At 42.1% G+C, this 19,100-nt stretch overlaps 1 protein-coding gene across 14 annotated transcripts in view; it reads left to right on the forward strand.

The window, feature by feature from the left end:
• si:ch211-285f17.1 (sickle tail protein) overlaps positions 1-19,100 on the forward strand; it is a 231,472-nt gene that overhangs the window by 180,052 nt on the left and 32,320 nt on the right. For 13 of the 14 annotated variants that reach the window (XM_061922261.1, XM_061922267.1, XM_061922262.1 and 10 more), the window contains 5 exons: positions 2,878-3,617; positions 10,235-10,315; positions 12,259-12,308; positions 17,267-17,415; positions 17,505-17,680. In XM_061922261.1, coding sequence (XP_061778245.1) covers positions 2,878-3,617; positions 10,235-10,315; positions 12,259-12,308; positions 17,267-17,415; positions 17,505-17,680 — 1,196 coding nt within the window. The remainder of the gene's footprint in view (positions 1-2,877; positions 3,618-10,234; positions 10,316-12,258; positions 12,309-17,266; positions 17,416-17,504; positions 17,681-19,100) is intronic. The other variant, XM_061922264.1, reaches the window with a different exon arrangement.

The following is a 19,100-nucleotide window of genomic DNA, read 5'->3' on the forward strand; positions in this document are numbered from 1 at the left end:
AAATATCTGCGTGCCGTCTGGTTCCATCATGGCCGGAACAAACTGTTACGTTTATACTGGGGGAAGGAGACGGCACGACATCAGGAGGTCTAGCTCAAAGGTTTTATTTTGGCTTGATGAGTACATGGGGTGTGTATGCAACTATGTGTGTGGATGCAAGGCTATGTGTGGAAGTTACTCAAATATAAGTTACCTGGGGTTGTTGTAAGTGTGTGTTGATTGCAGTAGCAAACAGGTCCAGAAGGGTGAAGCGAGAGAGGTCCAAAATCCTAGCGAGGTCCGTGGGGGCAAGAGAGAGACGTCCAGAGATCCAGGTGCAAGCGCGGGGGGTCGAGGGTCCAGGGAGGCAGTCAGAGTCCGGGGAAAGAATTTAGCAGGTGAGACGCACCGCTCACTGCAGAGACACGGAGGTACTGTGGGAATAGCAGACGACAAGGACAGATAAGAACTAGGCACGAGGGAGACAAAACGAGCAAGAGAGCGGGACACAGGTGAGGAGCCAGAGCCGTGAAGCTTACTGAATCAAAAGGTTGTTCCGGCATGGAGCAGTCAGTGGCGTGAGTCTTTATGCCGCTGCCTCTCGTCAAGACCAGCTGCGTTGATAGGTGATTGTCGGCAGCTGTGGAGGCGCATGGCTGCAGTCTGCGCGGCACGTGCGGGGGCGTGTCTTGCTGTGCGAACAGCGGGGCCTCTAGGTGCTACTGCTGGGGAGGGAGAAGCAGATGGCGTGTGCATCATAACAGTTTATTGCACTTTGCATTCATATTCTGCTGTTTGTTATATTTTTGTTGTGTTTTGCTTGGTCTGAGACGTAAAAGAGGAGCGACGTTCATATATTGTTAATATTCAGTGTTTTGTCTGTTCATACCTAATATTGTAAATTTTACTTTCTTTATTTCTAAGTACATTTTGGGTGTCCCATTCAGTAAAAAAACTGTACATTTTCCAAAGTCATGTGTCAGAAACAGATGCGGAAGCAGATTTTTACGTGACAACATATCATATTGTAGGTTTTTATTACACTTTTCATTCATATTTTGCTGGTTTTTTTTATATTTTTGTTGTGTTTTGCTTGGTCTGAGAAGTAAATAAGGAGTGACTGTCATATGTTCTTAATATTCAGTGTTTTATTGTTCGTACTTAATATTGTAAATCCCACTTTCTGTATTTTAAAGTACATTTTGGGTGTCCCATTCAGAAAAAAACTGTAAATTTTCCAAACTTATGTGTCAGAAAAAGATGCAGAAGCAGATTTTTACGTGATAATATATAATATTGTAGGTGTTTATTGCACTTTGCATTCATATTCTGCTGTTTGTTATATTTTTGTTGTGTTTTGCTTGGTCTGAGACGTAAAAGAGGAGCGACGTTCATATATTGTTAATATTCAGTGTTTTGTCTGTTCATACCTAATATTGTACATTTTACTTTCTTTATTTCTAAGTACATTTTGGGTGTCCCATTCAGTAAAAAAACTGTACATTTTCCAAAGTCATGTGTCAGAAACAGATGCGGAAGCAGATTTTTACGTGACAACATATCATATTGTAGGTTTTTATTACACTTTTCATTCATATTTTGCTGGTTTTTTTTATATTTTTGTTGTGTTTTGCTTGGTCTGAGAAGTAAATAAGGAGTGACTGTCATATGTTCTTAATATTCAGTGTTTTATTGTTCGTACTTAATATTGTAAATCCCACTTTCTGTATTTTAAAGTACATTTTGGGTGTCCCATTCAGAAAAAAACTGTAAATTTTCCAAACTTATGTGTCAGAAAAAGATGCAGAAGCAGATTTTTACGTGATAATATATAATATTGTAGGTGTTTATTGCACTTTGCATTCATATTCTGCTGTTTGTTATATTTTTGTTGTGTTTTGCTTGGTCTGAGACGTAAAAGAGGAGCGACGTTCATATATTGTTAATATTCAGTGTTTTGTCTGTTCATACCTAATATTGTACATTTTACTTTCTTTATTTCTAAGTACATTTTGGGTGTCCCATTCAGTAAAAAAACTGTACATTTTCCAAAGTCATGTGTCAGAAACAGATGCGGAAGCAGATTTTTACGTGACAATGTATCATATTAGAGGTTTTTATTAAACTTTTCATTCATATATTGCTGGGTTTTTTGATATTTTTGTTGTGTTTTGCTTGGTCTGAGAAGTAAGAAGAGCGACGTTCATATGTTGTTAATATTCAGTGTTTTATTGTTCGTACTTAATATTTTAAATCCCACTTTCTTTATTTTAAAGTACATTTTGGGTGTCACATTCAGTAAAAAACTGTAAATTTTCCAAACTCGTGTCAGAAACAGATGCAGAAGCAGATTTTTACATGGTAATATATCATATTGTAGGTGTTTATTACACTTTGTATTCATATTTTGCTGTTTTTTTACATTGTTGTTTTATTTTGCATTGTCTGAGACGTAAAAGAGGAGAGACGTTCATATGTTGTTAATATTCAGTGTTTTATTGTTTGTACCTGATATTGTAAATCCCACTTTCTTTATTTTAAAGTACATTTTGGGTGTCCCATTCAGTAAAAAACTGTAAAATTCCATTCAGTTTTTTTTTTAGGTGGTCTGTCATAACGTTTATAGAATTCTATCGGAGATTGTGACTTTTGGTATTTTTGTTCCTGGAAAAAAAGAGACCCAAATCACATACTGTACAGCAGAATTTTACAGCTAAATGTGTACATATAATTTATACACACATACACCCCCCCTCCCCCCAACAAATGTTTTTATTTTATTGTGGCCCCCAAGTCAAAATATTTGCCCAGCTCTGACTTACAGTGTCAAAATTTCAACTTGTGTACTTTTACAGACAATTTTGAGCGACATTTGAGGTCCAAATATGTATTTTCCAGATGCACGCTGAGATGGCGAATCCTCCGAGACAGCCCCCCATGGGCCCTCCGGCCCATCATCCCTTGCAGGCGGGACTACCCCCGTCGCCGCACTCCATGCAGCCTTCTCGAATCCCGTTCAGCCCGCGACAGGCCTCTCTGCCCGGCAACGGCACCACGCCCCGGGAGCGCCTGTCCACCGCCAACCCTCCAACCCGCTCTATCTCCCCTTGTCCCAGTGCCATCCTGGAGAGGCGGGATGTCAAGCCGGATGGGGACATGAGCGGGAAAACTCACAGCCTCAGCAGAGGAAATGAGGGCTTGTACGCGGATCCCTTCCTTCTCCAGGAGGGAAGGATGAGCATGGCGGTTGCACACGGGCCACACCCAAGCCCTGGGCATGATTGTCCAGACCACGGCATGCCTGGATTCCACCGCGCCTCTATCCGCTCCACGGGTTCTTACAGCGGCCCCAGCCCCACAGACTCCATTGACCACCCCTCCCTATACAGGCAGAAGTCTCGAAACAGCCAACTGCCCACACTGGGGTCCAAGACCCCTCCGCCATCCCCTCACCGCATGGGTGATGTACGGATCATCGACATCCACGGCGGTGTCCCCATGGAGAGGAGCTCTCCTGTCCGCCAGTCCTTCAAGAAGGATGACGTCACGGGCGCCAAGCTCAGAAACAACACGGGATCCTCCGATCCCCAAGGTCACCTTCAAGGGTCCATCCTGCCTGCGAGTGACAATCAAGCACGGTAAGGAATCGAATGATAGAACTTGGAATGAAATGACTGCATTAGAGCATGGACTAACTCTGCATCCCAGTTTCACCCTAACCAACATGTCCCCTCCCTTTCTTGAGCATCCAGATGTGGGAGAACGGCCGACTGTGTGCTAGTGGTTCTGCTTATCCCGCGGTTGCGTTCACAGTCTCTTTGGATTCCGGGGCCGGCGACTGATTGTTATTGAGGAATGTGCCACTGTTGAAACAGCATCAATATGAGAAGCCCAGTAAAGCCACTGCATATTTTTACGACCACTCCAGGAAGAAAACGAGATTAGTAGTTTTTGTACCTGGGTGGACTTGGTCTACTTTGACCAAGAGCACATAAACATGGCGGATGAGGAGAACACTAAACATGGTGAGACGACAGCTACTACGGGCTTAGCAAGGAGAAGCAAAAAAAACATGAAGCAAGTTAAAATAAGTCCGATCTGTGAAATACATCAGGCTAGACCATCTGTGTGCAGTGTTTCCCCCAGAATATTTGTTGGTTTAGGTGGGGTCTCTCCAGGGGAAGGGTGCGTCGCCCGGGACAGGCGGACAGACTGTGGTGAAGTAGGCCGGCTTCGTCGCATGAAGAAGCTGACAATTTTTACTGGTGTTTTCCACTCCATATGCTGAATGGCAATATACGATGTATATCTCGATATTTTTTAACCTAAAGTAAAAACAAAACACAAAGCAGTCCGAGTTACCTGAGATACTAAGTATGTCATTATTTTGACTTAGTAAATATTGACTTACTAAGACAAAATAATGACTAAGTGAAATTAATGACTTACTTTAAATAAGTTTGCATTAAGCGTTTGAAAAAAAGAGTTAAAAGTGGAGCCACATGCTCTACTCATCATGCTTAATTCATTACAGCATTTGGGAAGCCGGTAGTTGATTTTTATTATGTAAATCTTATATTTTTATCAACATGTGATAGCAGTGACACTGCCGTTCAAAACTAGGCTCCTACCTTACTAATGATTAATGTAACTATAGCTGAAAAAATAGTAGAATAGCAATAATAATAATACTAAAAATTAAGTCAAATAAAAGTAAGACAACAAGAGAAGTATCCTACGCTTTTCTTTTGTAAAGTAAATCTGAACAACGGATATGGGCATCTACATCAACTATATGATTTGCCTGAAAAGCTGGACAGGACAAAAAATATATATATACAGGATATATATATATATAGAAACACTCACATACAGTATATACATAAATACACACACACATTTATATATATATATATATATATATATATATACATATATACACACACAGGTCTTATTATTATTTTTGTCCTATCCAGCTATATGTGTATATACATATGTGTGTGTATATATACATATATGTGTATACGTATATATGTATATATATATTATATATATATATATATTTTTTTAAGACTTTAGTTTAGGCGGTGGCTCTTTGTTGTTAAGTCGGCCGCCTTAACAACAAAGCGCTGCGGGAAACCCTGCATTGTGACCCTCAGACTCACTTTTACAAATGCCAAGGGAGTCTGGGAAAAGACGAGAGGAATTTGGATGGAAAAGTGGACCATGAGGGTTACTTTCCAAAACCCTCATAGTCAATGAATTTTCACAAAGTAGGGACGTGAATTATTTTATGATTTGAATAAACATCATATGCATTTAAAGTATTTATAAGCCTGCCACACTAAAAGCATACAAAATGAATACCAGCGTATAGTGCTGCAACTAACTCTTATTTTAATAGTCGATTAATCAACGATTATCTTAACGATTAGTCAGATAATAAAGCGTACGCATATTTATTGGCTCTAATTTTTCCATCAACTTCTAAATGTACCTTTAGTTATTTTAGGAATGTGGTTACTAGCAACAAATATGATAAAGATTTATAGTGTAACTGCTGCTCATTTAACTGTTACTGAAATTAAGGCTGGGCAATATGGCCTTTTTTTTTTATATCTCGATATTTTTAGGCCATATCGCGATACACAATATATATCTCGATATTTTGCCTTAGCCTTGAATTAAAACTTGATGCATATAATCACACAAGTATGATGATTCTATGTGTCAACATTAAAACATTCTTCTTCATACTGCATTAATATATGCTCATTTTAAACTTTCATTAAGAAAGGGAAATCCCAAATAAGTCAGTTTAACAAAACTGTATTTATTAAACAGTTATTAAGCAGTGGCACAAACATTCATGTCATTTCCAAAACAGAAAATGTGAAATGCAAGACATTTTAAAACAAGCTACTAGTGCACTTTTGTGCATGATGTCACTAAGATGACATATCAAAACAACACTAAATTAAAGTGCACGTTTTGTACAGAAAGCCACTACAATACTTAAAAACAAAGTGCACTTTTGTGCATGATGTCAGACAAGATATTTCAATAACTGTCAAATAAAAATGAGCTGCATAATAGTCTATGTTCTTTGCTATGTGGTAGCTTCCTGCGGACGTTATCTCCTTCTGTTGTTGATTTTTTTTTCATACGGTGTTGATCTGGAAATAGTTGCTTCGGCATTTTGTTGGTGTGGCACCGAACGGAGCTGTTGACTGCAGAGTTTCAAGCACTCCTTATTCTCTAGTGGGTGACTTTTCAAATCAATCAATCAATCAATCAATGTTTACTTATCAATCAATGTTTATTTATATAGCCCCAAATCACAAATGTCTCAAAGGACTGCACAAATCATCACGACTACAACATCCTCGGAAGAACCCACAAAAGGGCAAGGAAAACTCACACCCAGTGGGCAGGGAGAATTCACATCCAGTGGGACGCCAGTGACAATGCTGACTATGAGAAACCTTGGAGAGGACCTCAGATGTGGGCAACCCTCCCCCCCCCCCCCTCTAGGGGACCGAAAGCAATGGATGTCGAGCGGGTCTAACATGATACTGTGAAAGTTCAATCCATAGTGGCTCCAACACAGCCGCGAGAGTTCAGTTCAAAGCGGATCCAAGACAGCAGCGAGAGTCCCGTTCACAGGAAACCATCTCAAGCGGAGGCGGATCAGCAGCGTAGAGATGTCCCCAATCGATACAGGCGAGCGGTCCATCCTGGGACCCGACGAGCGGTCCATCCTGGGTCTCGACTCTGGACAGCCAGTACTTCATCCATGGTTATCGGACCGGACCCCGAGGGGGGGACATAGGAGAAAGAAAAGAAGCGGCAGATCAACTGGTCTAAAAAGGATGTCTATTTAAAGGCTAGAGTATACAGATGAGTTTTAAGGTGAGACTTAAATGCTTCTACTGAGGTAGCATCTCAAACTGTTACCGGGAGGGCATTCCAGAGTACTGGAGCCCGAACGGAAAACGCTCTATAGCCTGCAGACTTTCTTTGGGCTCTAGGAATCACTAATAAGCCGGAGTCTTTTGAACGCAGATTTCTTGCCAGGACATATGGTACAATACAATCGGCAAGATAGGATGGAGCTAGACCGTGTAGTATTTTATCAGTAATTAGTAAAACCTTAAAGTCACATCTTAAGTGCACAGGAAGCCAGTACAGGCGTAATATGATCAAACTTTCTTGTTCTTGTCAAAAGTCTAGCAGCCGCATTTTGTACCAACTGTAATCTTTTAATGCTAGACATGGGGAGACCCGAAAATAATACGTTACAGTAGTCGAGACGAGACGTAACAAACGCATGGATAATGATCTCAGCGTCTTTAGTGGACAAAATGGAGCGAATTTATATAGCCCTAAATCACTAGTGTCTCAAAGGGCTGCACAAACCACAACACAAACCACTACGACATCCTCGGTAGGCCCACATAAGGGCAAGGAAAACTCACACCCAGTGGGACGTCGGTGACAATGATGAGTATGAGAACCTTGGAGAGGAGGAAATCAATAGATGTCGAGCGGGTCTAACATGATACTGTGAAAGTTAAATCCATAATGGATCCAACACAGTCGCGAGCGTCCAGTCCAAAGCGGATCCAACACAGCAGCGAGAAATGATCCTACATATTAGCTGCTACTTTTTGTAGCAACGCTTTTGCCGCATTATTGTTCAACATATTCCTGCTTGAAGCCAAACCCCCGCCAGACGATGCACCCCGTGCTGTTTTTCTTGGGAATTAATTATCCCCCCATTTTTTTACCAATTTGCACCTTCTCTCTCTCGTATTACCACTCGCAACGCACCGCTAGCATCACAGCTAATGTTACCCATGTAGCTTCCTCTCTGCTCGGGGAGGGCGTGTGACGTTGCACGTATGTAAGAAGGAGCACTTGCTTATGTCTCTGTGAGAAGGAGAGACAATAAAGAGTGAGAAAGGCATGTAGTGTAATGCTCGCAGCTAAAAGCAACTGTGAGAACGTATACTCTAATATCACGATTTAGTCATTTTCTATATCGCACAGAGACAAACCCACGATATATCGCCCAGCCCTAGTTGAGTCTTTCCAGAGTGGCCAGCCTGAAATGCGGGTGTCAAGGACAGACAGATATGTCGATCGAGAGGGGTGTGGCGTTTATATGTTGTCAATGTTCAGTGTTTTATCGTTCGTAGTTAATATTGTAATTCCCACATTCTTTATTCTCATGTATTCTGGGTGTCTCATTCATTAAAAAAATGTTAAATTCCATTCCGTTTAAGGCGGTCCGTCATAACGTTTTTAGCATTCCGGAGCGGTATAGCTCGGTTGGTAGAGCGACCGTGCCAGCAACTTGAGGGTTGCAGGTTCGATTCCCGCTTCCGCCATCTTAGTCACTGCCGTTGTGTCCTTAAGCAAGACACTTTACCCACCTGCTCCCAGTGCCACCCACACTGGTTTAATTGTAACATTGGGTTTCACTAGGGCTTCACGGTGGCAGAGGGGTTAGTGCGTCTGCCTCACAATACAAAGTTCCTGCAGTCCTGGGTTCAAATCCAGGCTTGGGATCTTTCTGTGTGGAGTTTGCATGTTCTCCCCGTGAATGCGTGGGTTCCCTCCGGGTACTCCGGGTTCCTCCCACTTCCAAAGACATGCACCTGGGGATAGGTTGATTGGCAACACTAAATTGGCCCTAGTGTGTGAATGTTGTCTGTCTATCTGTGTTGGCCCTGCGATGAGGTGGCGACTTGTCCAGGGTGTACCCCGCCTTCCGCCCGATTGTAGCTGAGATAGACGCCAGCGCCCCCCGCGACCCCACAAGGGAATAAGCGGTAGGAAATGGATGGATGGATGGGTTTCACTATGTAAAGCGCTTTGAGTCACTAGAGAAAAGCGCTATATAAATATAATTCACTTCACTTCACATTCATCCATCATCCATCCATCACCTTCCACTTATCCGAGGTCGGGTCGCGGGGGCAACAGCCTAAGCAGGGAAATCCAGACTTCCCTCTCCCCAGCCACTTCGTCTAACTCTTCCCGGGGGATCCCGAGGCGTTCCGAGGCCAGCCGGGAGACATAGTCTTCCCAACGTGTCCTGGGTCTTCCCCGTGGCCTCCTACCGGTTGGACGTGCCCTAAACACCTCCCTAGGGAGGCGTTCGGGTGGCATCCTGACCAGATGCCCGAACCACCTCATCTGGCTCCTCTCGATGTGGAGGAGCAGCGGCTTTACTTTGAGTTCCTCCTGGATGGCAGAGCTTCTCACCCTATCTCTAAGGGAGAGCCCCGCCACACGGCGGAGGAAACTCATTTCGGCTGCTTGTACCCGTGATCTTATCCTTTCGGTCATAACCCAAAGATCATGACCATAGGTGAGGATGGGAACGTAGATCGACCGGTAAATTGAGAGCTTTGCCTTCCGGCTCAGCTCCTTCTTCACCATTGTGAGGTTTTGCATTATTGTTCCTAAAAATAGATATACCGGCCCCCAGACACATTTTTTTCTCTAAATGTGTCCCCCCCGAGTCAAAATAATTGCCCAGGCCTGTTTTTTTAATTGATATTTCATGAAAAAACGCGGAAGTGATATTTTGAGGTGAACATGAATGTTTAAAACTGTTTTTGTGGAAACTTCCCATGCCTGAGTGTTCTGTTTAGTTCCTCTATATAACAGAAGCACTCTTGTGTTTTTAGAAATTTGATGCTAAAATGTTTCTCTCCCAAGTTTAGAACTGAACTCAGGGGCCGGTACGGTGTCATTCCCAGGCCACCAGTTGAATAACCTTGGTCTATGGTTAGGGAGTGGATAGTGATCGCACTCCACCGTGCTTGTTTCTTATCATACATGGTTACTTTGAGTGAACAATTCCACTACAATAAGCTGCTTTTTAGCGGGAGTTTGATTGTTGTTGTGTGGGTGTTTGCATTTGCTGCCTAAAGGGTTACATCTCTCCACCATCAGATGGATGCTTCTGTTTCAGTTGCTGGAATAAGTTGGTTGTGCTGCTTAAACTGAACAGTCAAGTCAGAGCTGTCGTTGGTTAAAAGAAAACGACACATCGCTCAGATGTCTGTGTTATTCCTCAACACCCAAAGTCGCACTGAAAAGAGAAACCCTTATCTTGCTGCGCAGGGGTAATCCCAGGACAGAGTCATGACAATATTCCCTGCAATATCAGGGCTCGTTAACTTGAGAAGGTTATAGTAGGCCTCAGTGTTGAAAGTAGAATGTTCTGCTGTTTCTGCAGAGAGCGAATGAAAGCAATGGAGCAGCAGATTGCCAGCTTGACTGGCCTTGTTCAGCATGCACTTTTAAAGGGGCCTGCCAGGTAAGCAACTGAAGTTTAGGTCGGTATAGTCAGGACATGAACACAGGCTATAATGGATATATATATATATATTTATATATATATATATATATATATATATATATATATATATATATATATATATATATATGCGAAACCCAAAACCAGTGAATTTGTCACGTTGTGTAAATGGTAAACAAAAACCGAATACAATGATTTGCAAATCTTTTTCAACTTATATTCAATTGAATACCCAGCAAAGACAAGATATTTAATGTTCGAACTGAAAGACTTCATTTTTTGGGGGGCAAATAATCATGAATTTACAATTTAATGGCAGAAACACATTGCAAAAATGTCAGCACGGTTTGAAATGCGGATTCGTCAGACCACAGAACACTTTTTCACTTTGCATCAGTCTATCTAAGATGATTTCGGGCCCAGCGAAGCCGGCTGCGTTTCTGGGTGTTGTTGATAAATTCATTTCGCTTTGCATAGTAGAGTTTTAACTTGCACTTACAGATGTAGCGACCGACTGTAGTTACTGGGGCGGCATGGCGTAGTGGGTAGAGCGGCCGTGCCAGAAACCTGAGGGTTGCGGGTTCGCTTCCCACCTATTGACATCAAAGTCGCTGCCGTTGTGTCCTTGGGCAGGACACTTCACCCTTTGCCCCCGGTGCCGCTCACACTGGTGAATGAATGATGAATGAATGACTGGTGGTGGTCGGAGGGGCCGTAGGCGCAAACTGGCAGCCACGCTTCCGTCAGTCTACCCCAGGGTAGCTGTGGCTACAGATGTAGCTTACCACCACCAGGTGTGAATGAATGATGGGTTCCCATTTCTCTGTGAGCGCTTTGAGTATATAACAATAGAAAAGCGTGATATAAATCTAATCCATTATTATTATTATTATTACTGACAGTGGTTTTCTGAAGTGTTCCTGAGCCCATGTGGTGATATCCTTTACTCACTGATGTCGTTTTTTTTTATGCAGTATCGCCTGAGGGATCGAAGGTCATGGGCATATAATGTTGGTTTTCAGGCTTGCCGCTTATGTGCAGGGATTTCTCTAGATTCTCTGAACCTTTTGATGATATTCCGGGCCGTAGGTGGTGAAATCCCTAAATTCCTTGCAATAGCTCGTTGAGAAATGTTTTTGTTAAACTGTTGGACAATTTGCTCACGCATTTGTTCACAAAGTGGTGATCCTCGCCCCGTCCTTGTTTGGGAATGACTGAACATTTCACGGAAGCTGCTTTTATACCCAACCATGGCACCCACCTGTTCCCAATTAGCCCGTTCACCGGTGGGATGCTCCAAATAAGTGTTTGATGAGCATTCCTCAATTTTTTCTCAGTCTTTTTTGCCACTTGTGCCAGCTTTTTTGAAACATGTTGCAGGCATCGAATTGCCAAAGGAGATAATATTTGCAGAAAATAATGTTTTCCAGTTCAAATGTTAAATATATTGTCTTTGCAGTCTATTCATTTGAATATAGTTTGAAAAGGGTTTGCAAATCATTGTATTCTGTTTTTATTTACCATTTACACAACGTGCCAACTTCACTGGTTTTGGGTTTTGTACACACATATATATATATATATATATATATATATATATATATATATATATATATATATATGTATGAATATTTAAGGGAAACCAATAGACAAAAGACATGTTCTCCTTTTTCAAATGTTGCTACAGTTTGTCTGACTGCTTACTAACTTCTTCTGTGCAGTCCCTGAATCAATATGTATTGTAAAAAATGTTTTGTGACTGCATTTTTTTTGTGATGTGTCAAAATTTTAACATCATTAACATCATTTTAACCTTGGTTTGTCAAGACTATTCCCATCATACTCAGCCGTAATGTGTATGTCTTTACTCACCCTAACCTGAGTTAAATATCGGGCTTTTTTTTTAATGCACACATTCTGACTATTGTCTTTTGTTGCTGCAGTGAAAAAACCTCAAAGACGTCGTCTCCGTCTCACAGTGCCCACAGCTCAGGTGAGTAAAGGTCCCCTTTATGTCCTGTAAACAGGATGTGACAATTACCCGGTTTTACTATTAATCATGATTAAAAATGTCACCGTTATTTAATGGTAAAGCCTATAATGCACCGTTTGTCTCAGTCCTTTTCAACAGTCCACGGTTGAAAAATGCTTTTGGAAAACTGGGTATTCCTGGAATTTTTTTTAACTTGGAAAACGGTACTTTCATTTTTGTAGGTGAGCAGAGTGTGTGGATGGTGGAAAGGTTCGAAAATTGGTTGAGAAATGTGAAAATTATGCAAGTTCGAAAAATGGCCCGTTCATTTTTAATGGGGAATAATGACCCGGGAATTCTGGGTAATCTATTATTATTTTTTTGAAATATTTTTTTTTTTTTTGGAAGCTGACAATGCCCGGTTGAGCCCAACGTTCAAAAGTTTTGCAGCGGAAAAATAATAAAATATATTTTACCCAGGTGAGAAACATTTTACACTGGGATCAATAAAGATTATTCCTAGTCTTAAATTCATAAAACAATTATTAATGAATGAATGTATTTATATTAGTAGTCTTTGTTTTTATTTATTACTTTGTACTCTTAGTCTTACAGTATTATTTGATTAGTGTTGTTTCCGACAATAATAAGTAACACTAGGGCTGGGCGATATGGCCTTTTATTAATATCTCAATATTTTTGGGCCATGTCACGATACATGATATATATCTCCATATTTTGCCTTAGCCTTCAATGAACACTAATGCATATAATCACAGCTGTATGCTGATTCTATGTGTCTACATCAAAACATTGTTGTTGATATTGCATTAATATATGCTCATTTTAAACGTTCATGCAGAGAAGGAAATCACAACTAAGTCAATTCAGCAAAACTGTATTTATCAAACAGTTATTAAGCAGTGGCACAAACATTCATGTAAATTCCCCCCCAAAAAAGTGCAAGATTGTCAGAGACATTTTAAAACAAGCTATGAGTGCACTTTTGTGCATGATGTCACTAAGATGACATATCAAAACAACACTAAATTAAAGTGCACTTTTTGTACAGAACGCCACTACAATATTTTAAAACATATAAAGTGCACTTTTGTGCAGCATGTCACATACTATATTTCAATAACTGTCAAATAAAAATGAGCTGCATAATAGGAAATTAAATAGTGTATGTCCTTCACTATGTGGTAGGTTCCTGCGGACGTTATCTCCTTCTGTTGTTGACTATTTTTTTCATACGGTGTTTATGTGGAAATGGTTGTTTCGGCATTTTCTGGGTGTGGCACCTAACAGAGATGTTGACATGCCGAGTTTCAAGCACTCTTAATTCTCTAGCGCATGGGTGTCAAACTCTGGCCTTGGGCCAAATTTGGCCCTCCGTGTAATTTAATTTGGCCCTTGAGGCAATATCAAATTAACATTAGAGCTGGCCCGCCAGTATTATAACACCGCATTCACCGCTAATACTCACACTTACTAACCCTCCCGATTTTCCCGGGAAACTCACGAATTTCAGTGCCCTTGCCGAAAATCACCCGGGGCAAACATTCTCCCGAATTTCTCTCGATTTCCACCCAAACAACAAAATTCGGGACGTGCCTTAAAGGCACTGCATTCAACATCCTCCACAACCTGTCGCCCCGTCCGCTTTTTCTCCATACAAACATTGTGTCGGCCCAGTCACATTTTATATGCGGACTTTACATACAAACAAGTGAATGCAAGGCATACTTGGTCAACCGCCATACAGGTCACACTGAGGGTGGCTGTATAAACAACTTTAACACTGTTACAAATATGCGCCACACTGTGAACCCACACCAACACAAGAATGACAACCACATTTAGGGAGAACATCCGCACCGTAACCCAACATAAACACAACAGAACAAATACCCAGAACCTCTTGCAGCACTAACAATATTTGAAAATCGATTTTGCACGTCACTACAAAGTTAGAAAAGCCTTGCTCGTTCAATATTCAATGCACATGTTTGGGTCCCTATTAAAAGGTTAATTTGTTCAACTTTAGCCCGCGGCTTTGTTCAGTTTAAAATTTTGGCCCACGCTGTATTTGAGTTTGACACCCTTGCTCTAGTGGGTGACTTTTTTTAATGATGCAACAAATTAGCAGTAGCGCTCTTTTTTGTAGCAACGCTTTTGCCCCACACTTGTTCGACATATTCCCGCTTGAAACCAAACCACCGCCAGACGATGTACCCCGTGCTGTTTTTTCTTAGGAATTAATTATTCCTTCATTTGTTACCCGATTCGCCCCTTGTTTCTCTCGTATTACCACTCGCACCCCACCGCTGGCATCCCAGCTAATGTTACCAATGTCGCTACCTCTCTGCTCCGCGAGGGCGAGTGACGTTGCTCACGCGTCAGTATGACATATGTAAGAAGGTGCGCTTGTTTTACGTCTCCGTGAGAAGGAGAGACAAGAAAGAGTGAGAAACGCCTGTAGTGTAATGCCCACAGCTAAAAGCAACTGCGTGAGAACGTATACTCGAATATCACGATATTGTCATTTTTTTATATTGCACAGAGACAAACCTGTGATATATTGAGTATATTCAGTATATCACCCAGCCCTAAGTAACACATTATTATTATCTGTAAGGAATATAAGGTTTTATCTTTTTTTTTGGTTGTGAATTTAATTAATGCATAATAATGGTGATAATTGTGAGTATAATCAACAAAATGTGTGCGGTGCTCAGATAGTTATTTCCAAGTTACTAATTGTTTGGGGAAAATTTTATTTTCCTGAAGGAATCAATAAAGTACTATCTATCTATCTATCTGACACAAACACCTCAGTGATTACATGATTTGAATCGTTTACCGTCGCCTTGACAGTCACAATCGGACAAATTCCTTTTGTTATCCCTCATTTGCTTAAACATCCTGAACTCTGGTTGACATTCGGACGCCAGCAGTTGTGTACATTGGAACCCGCGCTTCAAGTCGGGGCGGCTGTCAGTCAGCCGGGAAGATAAGCAGGCGTCTCACGGCTTTTAAGTATTGTCAAGACACAACGTTTATTTTCCCAGGGACAGATTGTGTTTTTAAACGTACGCCGAACACTTTCCTGAAACCCTGTGTTGCCTCTGGGCGTGGAGATAACATTGTTTCACCGGCCTCAAACAATTGAAAATTATTGCTTGGACGCGTCGGACCCATACTTTCCAACCCTCCCGATTTTCCCGGGAGACTCCAGAAAATCTCCCAGGGCAACCATTCTCCCGAATTTCTCCCGATTTCCACCCGGACAACAATATCGGGGGCGTGTCTTAAAGCCACTGCCTTTACCATCATCTACAACCTGAAAAGGTGACTATTATATATGTCTCTGTTATCCATAGGTTTTTTTATAACCCATAAAGTAGGCAGGCAACATCCAGATTCCCATCATGCATTGCTTCAAAACCACGGCAAATAGTAACGTCCAAAAAACATAACAGAGACGAAGCAGAAGAACGAAGAAGAGACCTGGCGACGACGAGTAAGAAGAAGTACGCTTGCAAGTTCCAAAATGATTGGAAAAAAATTATTTCAGTTCATCCAGGACAGCTTGAAGGGGAAGGGGTATGCTGCCTGCAAATTTGGTTGATCAGACTTCTCCATTGAACACGGTGGCCGAACGGACATACTCATTCATTGACAGTCACCTGGAGACCTCAGAATTCTTTCTGGGTTCTAGGGGTTACCGGGGGGGTGTATATTGTAGCCTCCCGGAAGAGTTAGTGCTGCAAGGGGTTCTGGGTATTTGTTCTGTTGTGTTACGGTGCAGATGTTCTCCCAAAATGTGTTTGTCATTGTTGTTTGGTGTGGGTTCACAGTGCGGCGCGTATATGTAACAGTGTTAAAGTTGTTTATACGGCCACCCTCAGTGTGACCTGTATGGCTGTTGACCAAGTATGCGTTGCATTCACTTGTGTGTGTGAAAAGCGGTAGACATTTATTGGCGCTCTGTACTTTTCCCTATGTCCGTGTAAACAGCAGCGTTTTAAAAAGTCATAAATTTTACTTTTTGAAACCGATAACACATTATAAATAGTATTATCGGCAGTCAGATATTATCAAACATGTCTAATATTCGGTACTATACCGCCTCTAAATAGTGACGGTCCCCCAATCCCCCGCCTTTGTCATATTGTGACATTGCTGGTTCACGAGCAGAGGAGCATGTTCGGCAGCGCACAATCACAGAGTACTTACAAGCTGAAACAGTGTCCATCCATCCATCCATTTTCTACCGCTTATTCCGTTTGGGGTTGTGGGGGGCGCTGGTGCCTATCTGAGCTACAATCGGGCGGAAGGTGGAGTACACTCTGGACAAGTGACCACCTCATCGCAGGGCCAACACAGATAGACAGACAACATTCACACTCACATTCACACACTAGGGCCAATTTAGTGTTGCCAATCAACCTATCCCCAGGTGCATGTCTCTGGAGGTGTGAGGACGCCGGAGTACCCGGAGGCAACCCACGCATTCACGGGGAGGACATGCAAACTCCACACAGAAAGATCCAGAGCCCGGGATTGAACCCCAGACTAGTCCGGACCTTCGTATTGTGAGGCAGACGCACTAACCCCTCTGCCACCGTGACGCCCCAGACACAGTGTGTAGACAGAAAAGGGAGAACGGACGCATTTTGGTTTAAAAATTAACTTTCTTGCAGTTTTCCCAATTTTTGCTGGTGTTTTTCGTAACGTGCCCCAGGCCGATGACAAAGGAGTCATGGGCCACAGATGGCCCCTCTACCGCACTTTGGGCACCCCTGCTGTAGCTATTGTAGAGTAACACACCCAAAGCCATTGCCAAAAATAGAGGAAAAATTTACTTCAAAGGATGAAAAAGTCCCCATACCCCCACTCCACTTGCCTATTATAACGCATGAGGAACTCAACATGTCTGTTGGGATACATTGTAGTTCTGCCATGAATTTCAGGTGACTCACCAGTGCCGCCTGCCAAGTGCGGTCCCTCCAATGTGGTTTGCCCAGACAAGACCCAGGTTCCTTTCAAAGCCAACCTGTTGCAGTTCAGGAAAAACGTCTCTGACCTCAGGATGCAGCTCCATCAAATGAGACAGCTGCAGGTAAAGGACGCTTCTCCGTTATTTTTGAACCCGAACATAAGGAGGATGTCTGCTTCATGCTCATGTTACTGTTTCTTGTGTCCGCTCAGCTCCAGAACCAGGAGGTACTGCGTGTGCAGCTGAAGAGAGCCGAACAGGAAATCGGCATGAAGCTTGCGGAGACGATGCGGCGTCTGGACGACCCGGTCCAGAAGCAGAGGGTTTCGGTGGAAGAGGACCGGCAAAAGTACTTGAGCCTGGAGGAGCGTGTGCTAGTACAGCTTGGGTAAGGAGGCTGCTCACAAATCATTGTTGGCGTCATTAACTTGGGTTGGTACTGGGGATGTTCCAATCAAGGTTTTATGCTCCTGATTCTGATACCAATCAGTAAGATCGTCCGATACCAAGACGATCACAGTTATTGACTATTATGTAAATGTTTCAATATTTATGGTGAGTGTTATGGACTGTTTAACAATATTAGCACAATATTTAATTTGCTCTTGATTCTATTTTATTACCTAATTTATCAGACTATATGTTGCACTTTAAATCTATTTATTTCTTCAAAAACCCACAGTACGCCTTACCTGCTGCGCCCAATGCACATATTAATTGTGGTTGTGCTTACCGACCTTAAAGCATTTTTATTTGGTACATGGTGAACTGATAAGTGTGACCAGTAGATACTTGTGTACTGAAAATAGATGCCTATTCAATAAATGACGCTAGCAAGTACCGGTAAGGAGGCAACACCAAAACTTTGATGTTTCAATTAAAATATAGTACGTTACACACGGCGCTCAAAAATCTGTCAAAATGTTTTGGTTTGACTTTGGTAAGCTACAAAGCCGCATCGCTTGATGGAATGCAGAGCATTACGACTAGAGTTGTCCGATAATGGCTTATCCGATATTCCGATATTGTCCAAGTCTTAATTACCGATACCAACCAATACCGATATATACAGTAGTGGAATTAACACATTATTATGCCTAATTTTCTTGTGCTGGATGCGTTAAACAATGTAACAAGGTTTTCCAAAATAAATCAACTCAAGTTATGAAAAAAAAAAAGCCAACATTTATCATTTATTATTTAAGTCACAAAGTGCATGATTTTTTTTTAACATGCCTCAAAACAGCAGGTTGGAATTTGGGACATGCTCTCCCTGAGAGAGCATGAGGAGGTTGAGGTGGGCAGGATTGGGGGGCCAGGGGGGTGTATATTGTAGCGTCCCGGAAAAGGTAGTGCCGCAATGGGTTCTGGGCATTTGTTCTGTTGTGTTACGGTGCGGATGTTCTTGTTTGTCATTCTTGTTTGGTGTGTGTTCACAGTGTGGCGCATATTTGTAACAGTATTAAAGTTGTTTATTCGGCCACCTGCAGTGTGACCTGTATGGCTGTTGACCAAGTATGCTTTGCATTCACTTGTGTGTGTAAAAAGCCGTAGATATTATGTGATTGGGCCGGCACGCAAAGGCAGTGCCCTTAAAGTACGCCTCCAATATTGTTGCCCCCGGAGATTTTCAGGTGGGGCACTAAAATTCGGGAGTCTCCCGGGAAAATGGGGAGGGTTGGCAAGTATGACCGGGTGACGCAACTGCTCTGTACTTCTCCTTACGTCCGCGTACCACTCCGTACAGCGGCGTTTTAAAAAGTCATAAATTCTACTTTTTAAAGCATTTATCAGCCGATAATATCGGC

Source organism: Nerophis ophidion, linkage group LG15 (assembly GCF_033978795.1).
Source record: "Nerophis ophidion isolate RoL-2023_Sa linkage group LG15, RoL_Noph_v1.0, whole genome shotgun sequence".
In the NCBI taxonomy this organism is placed as follows: Eukaryota; Metazoa; Chordata; class Actinopteri; order Syngnathiformes; family Syngnathidae; genus Nerophis; species Nerophis ophidion.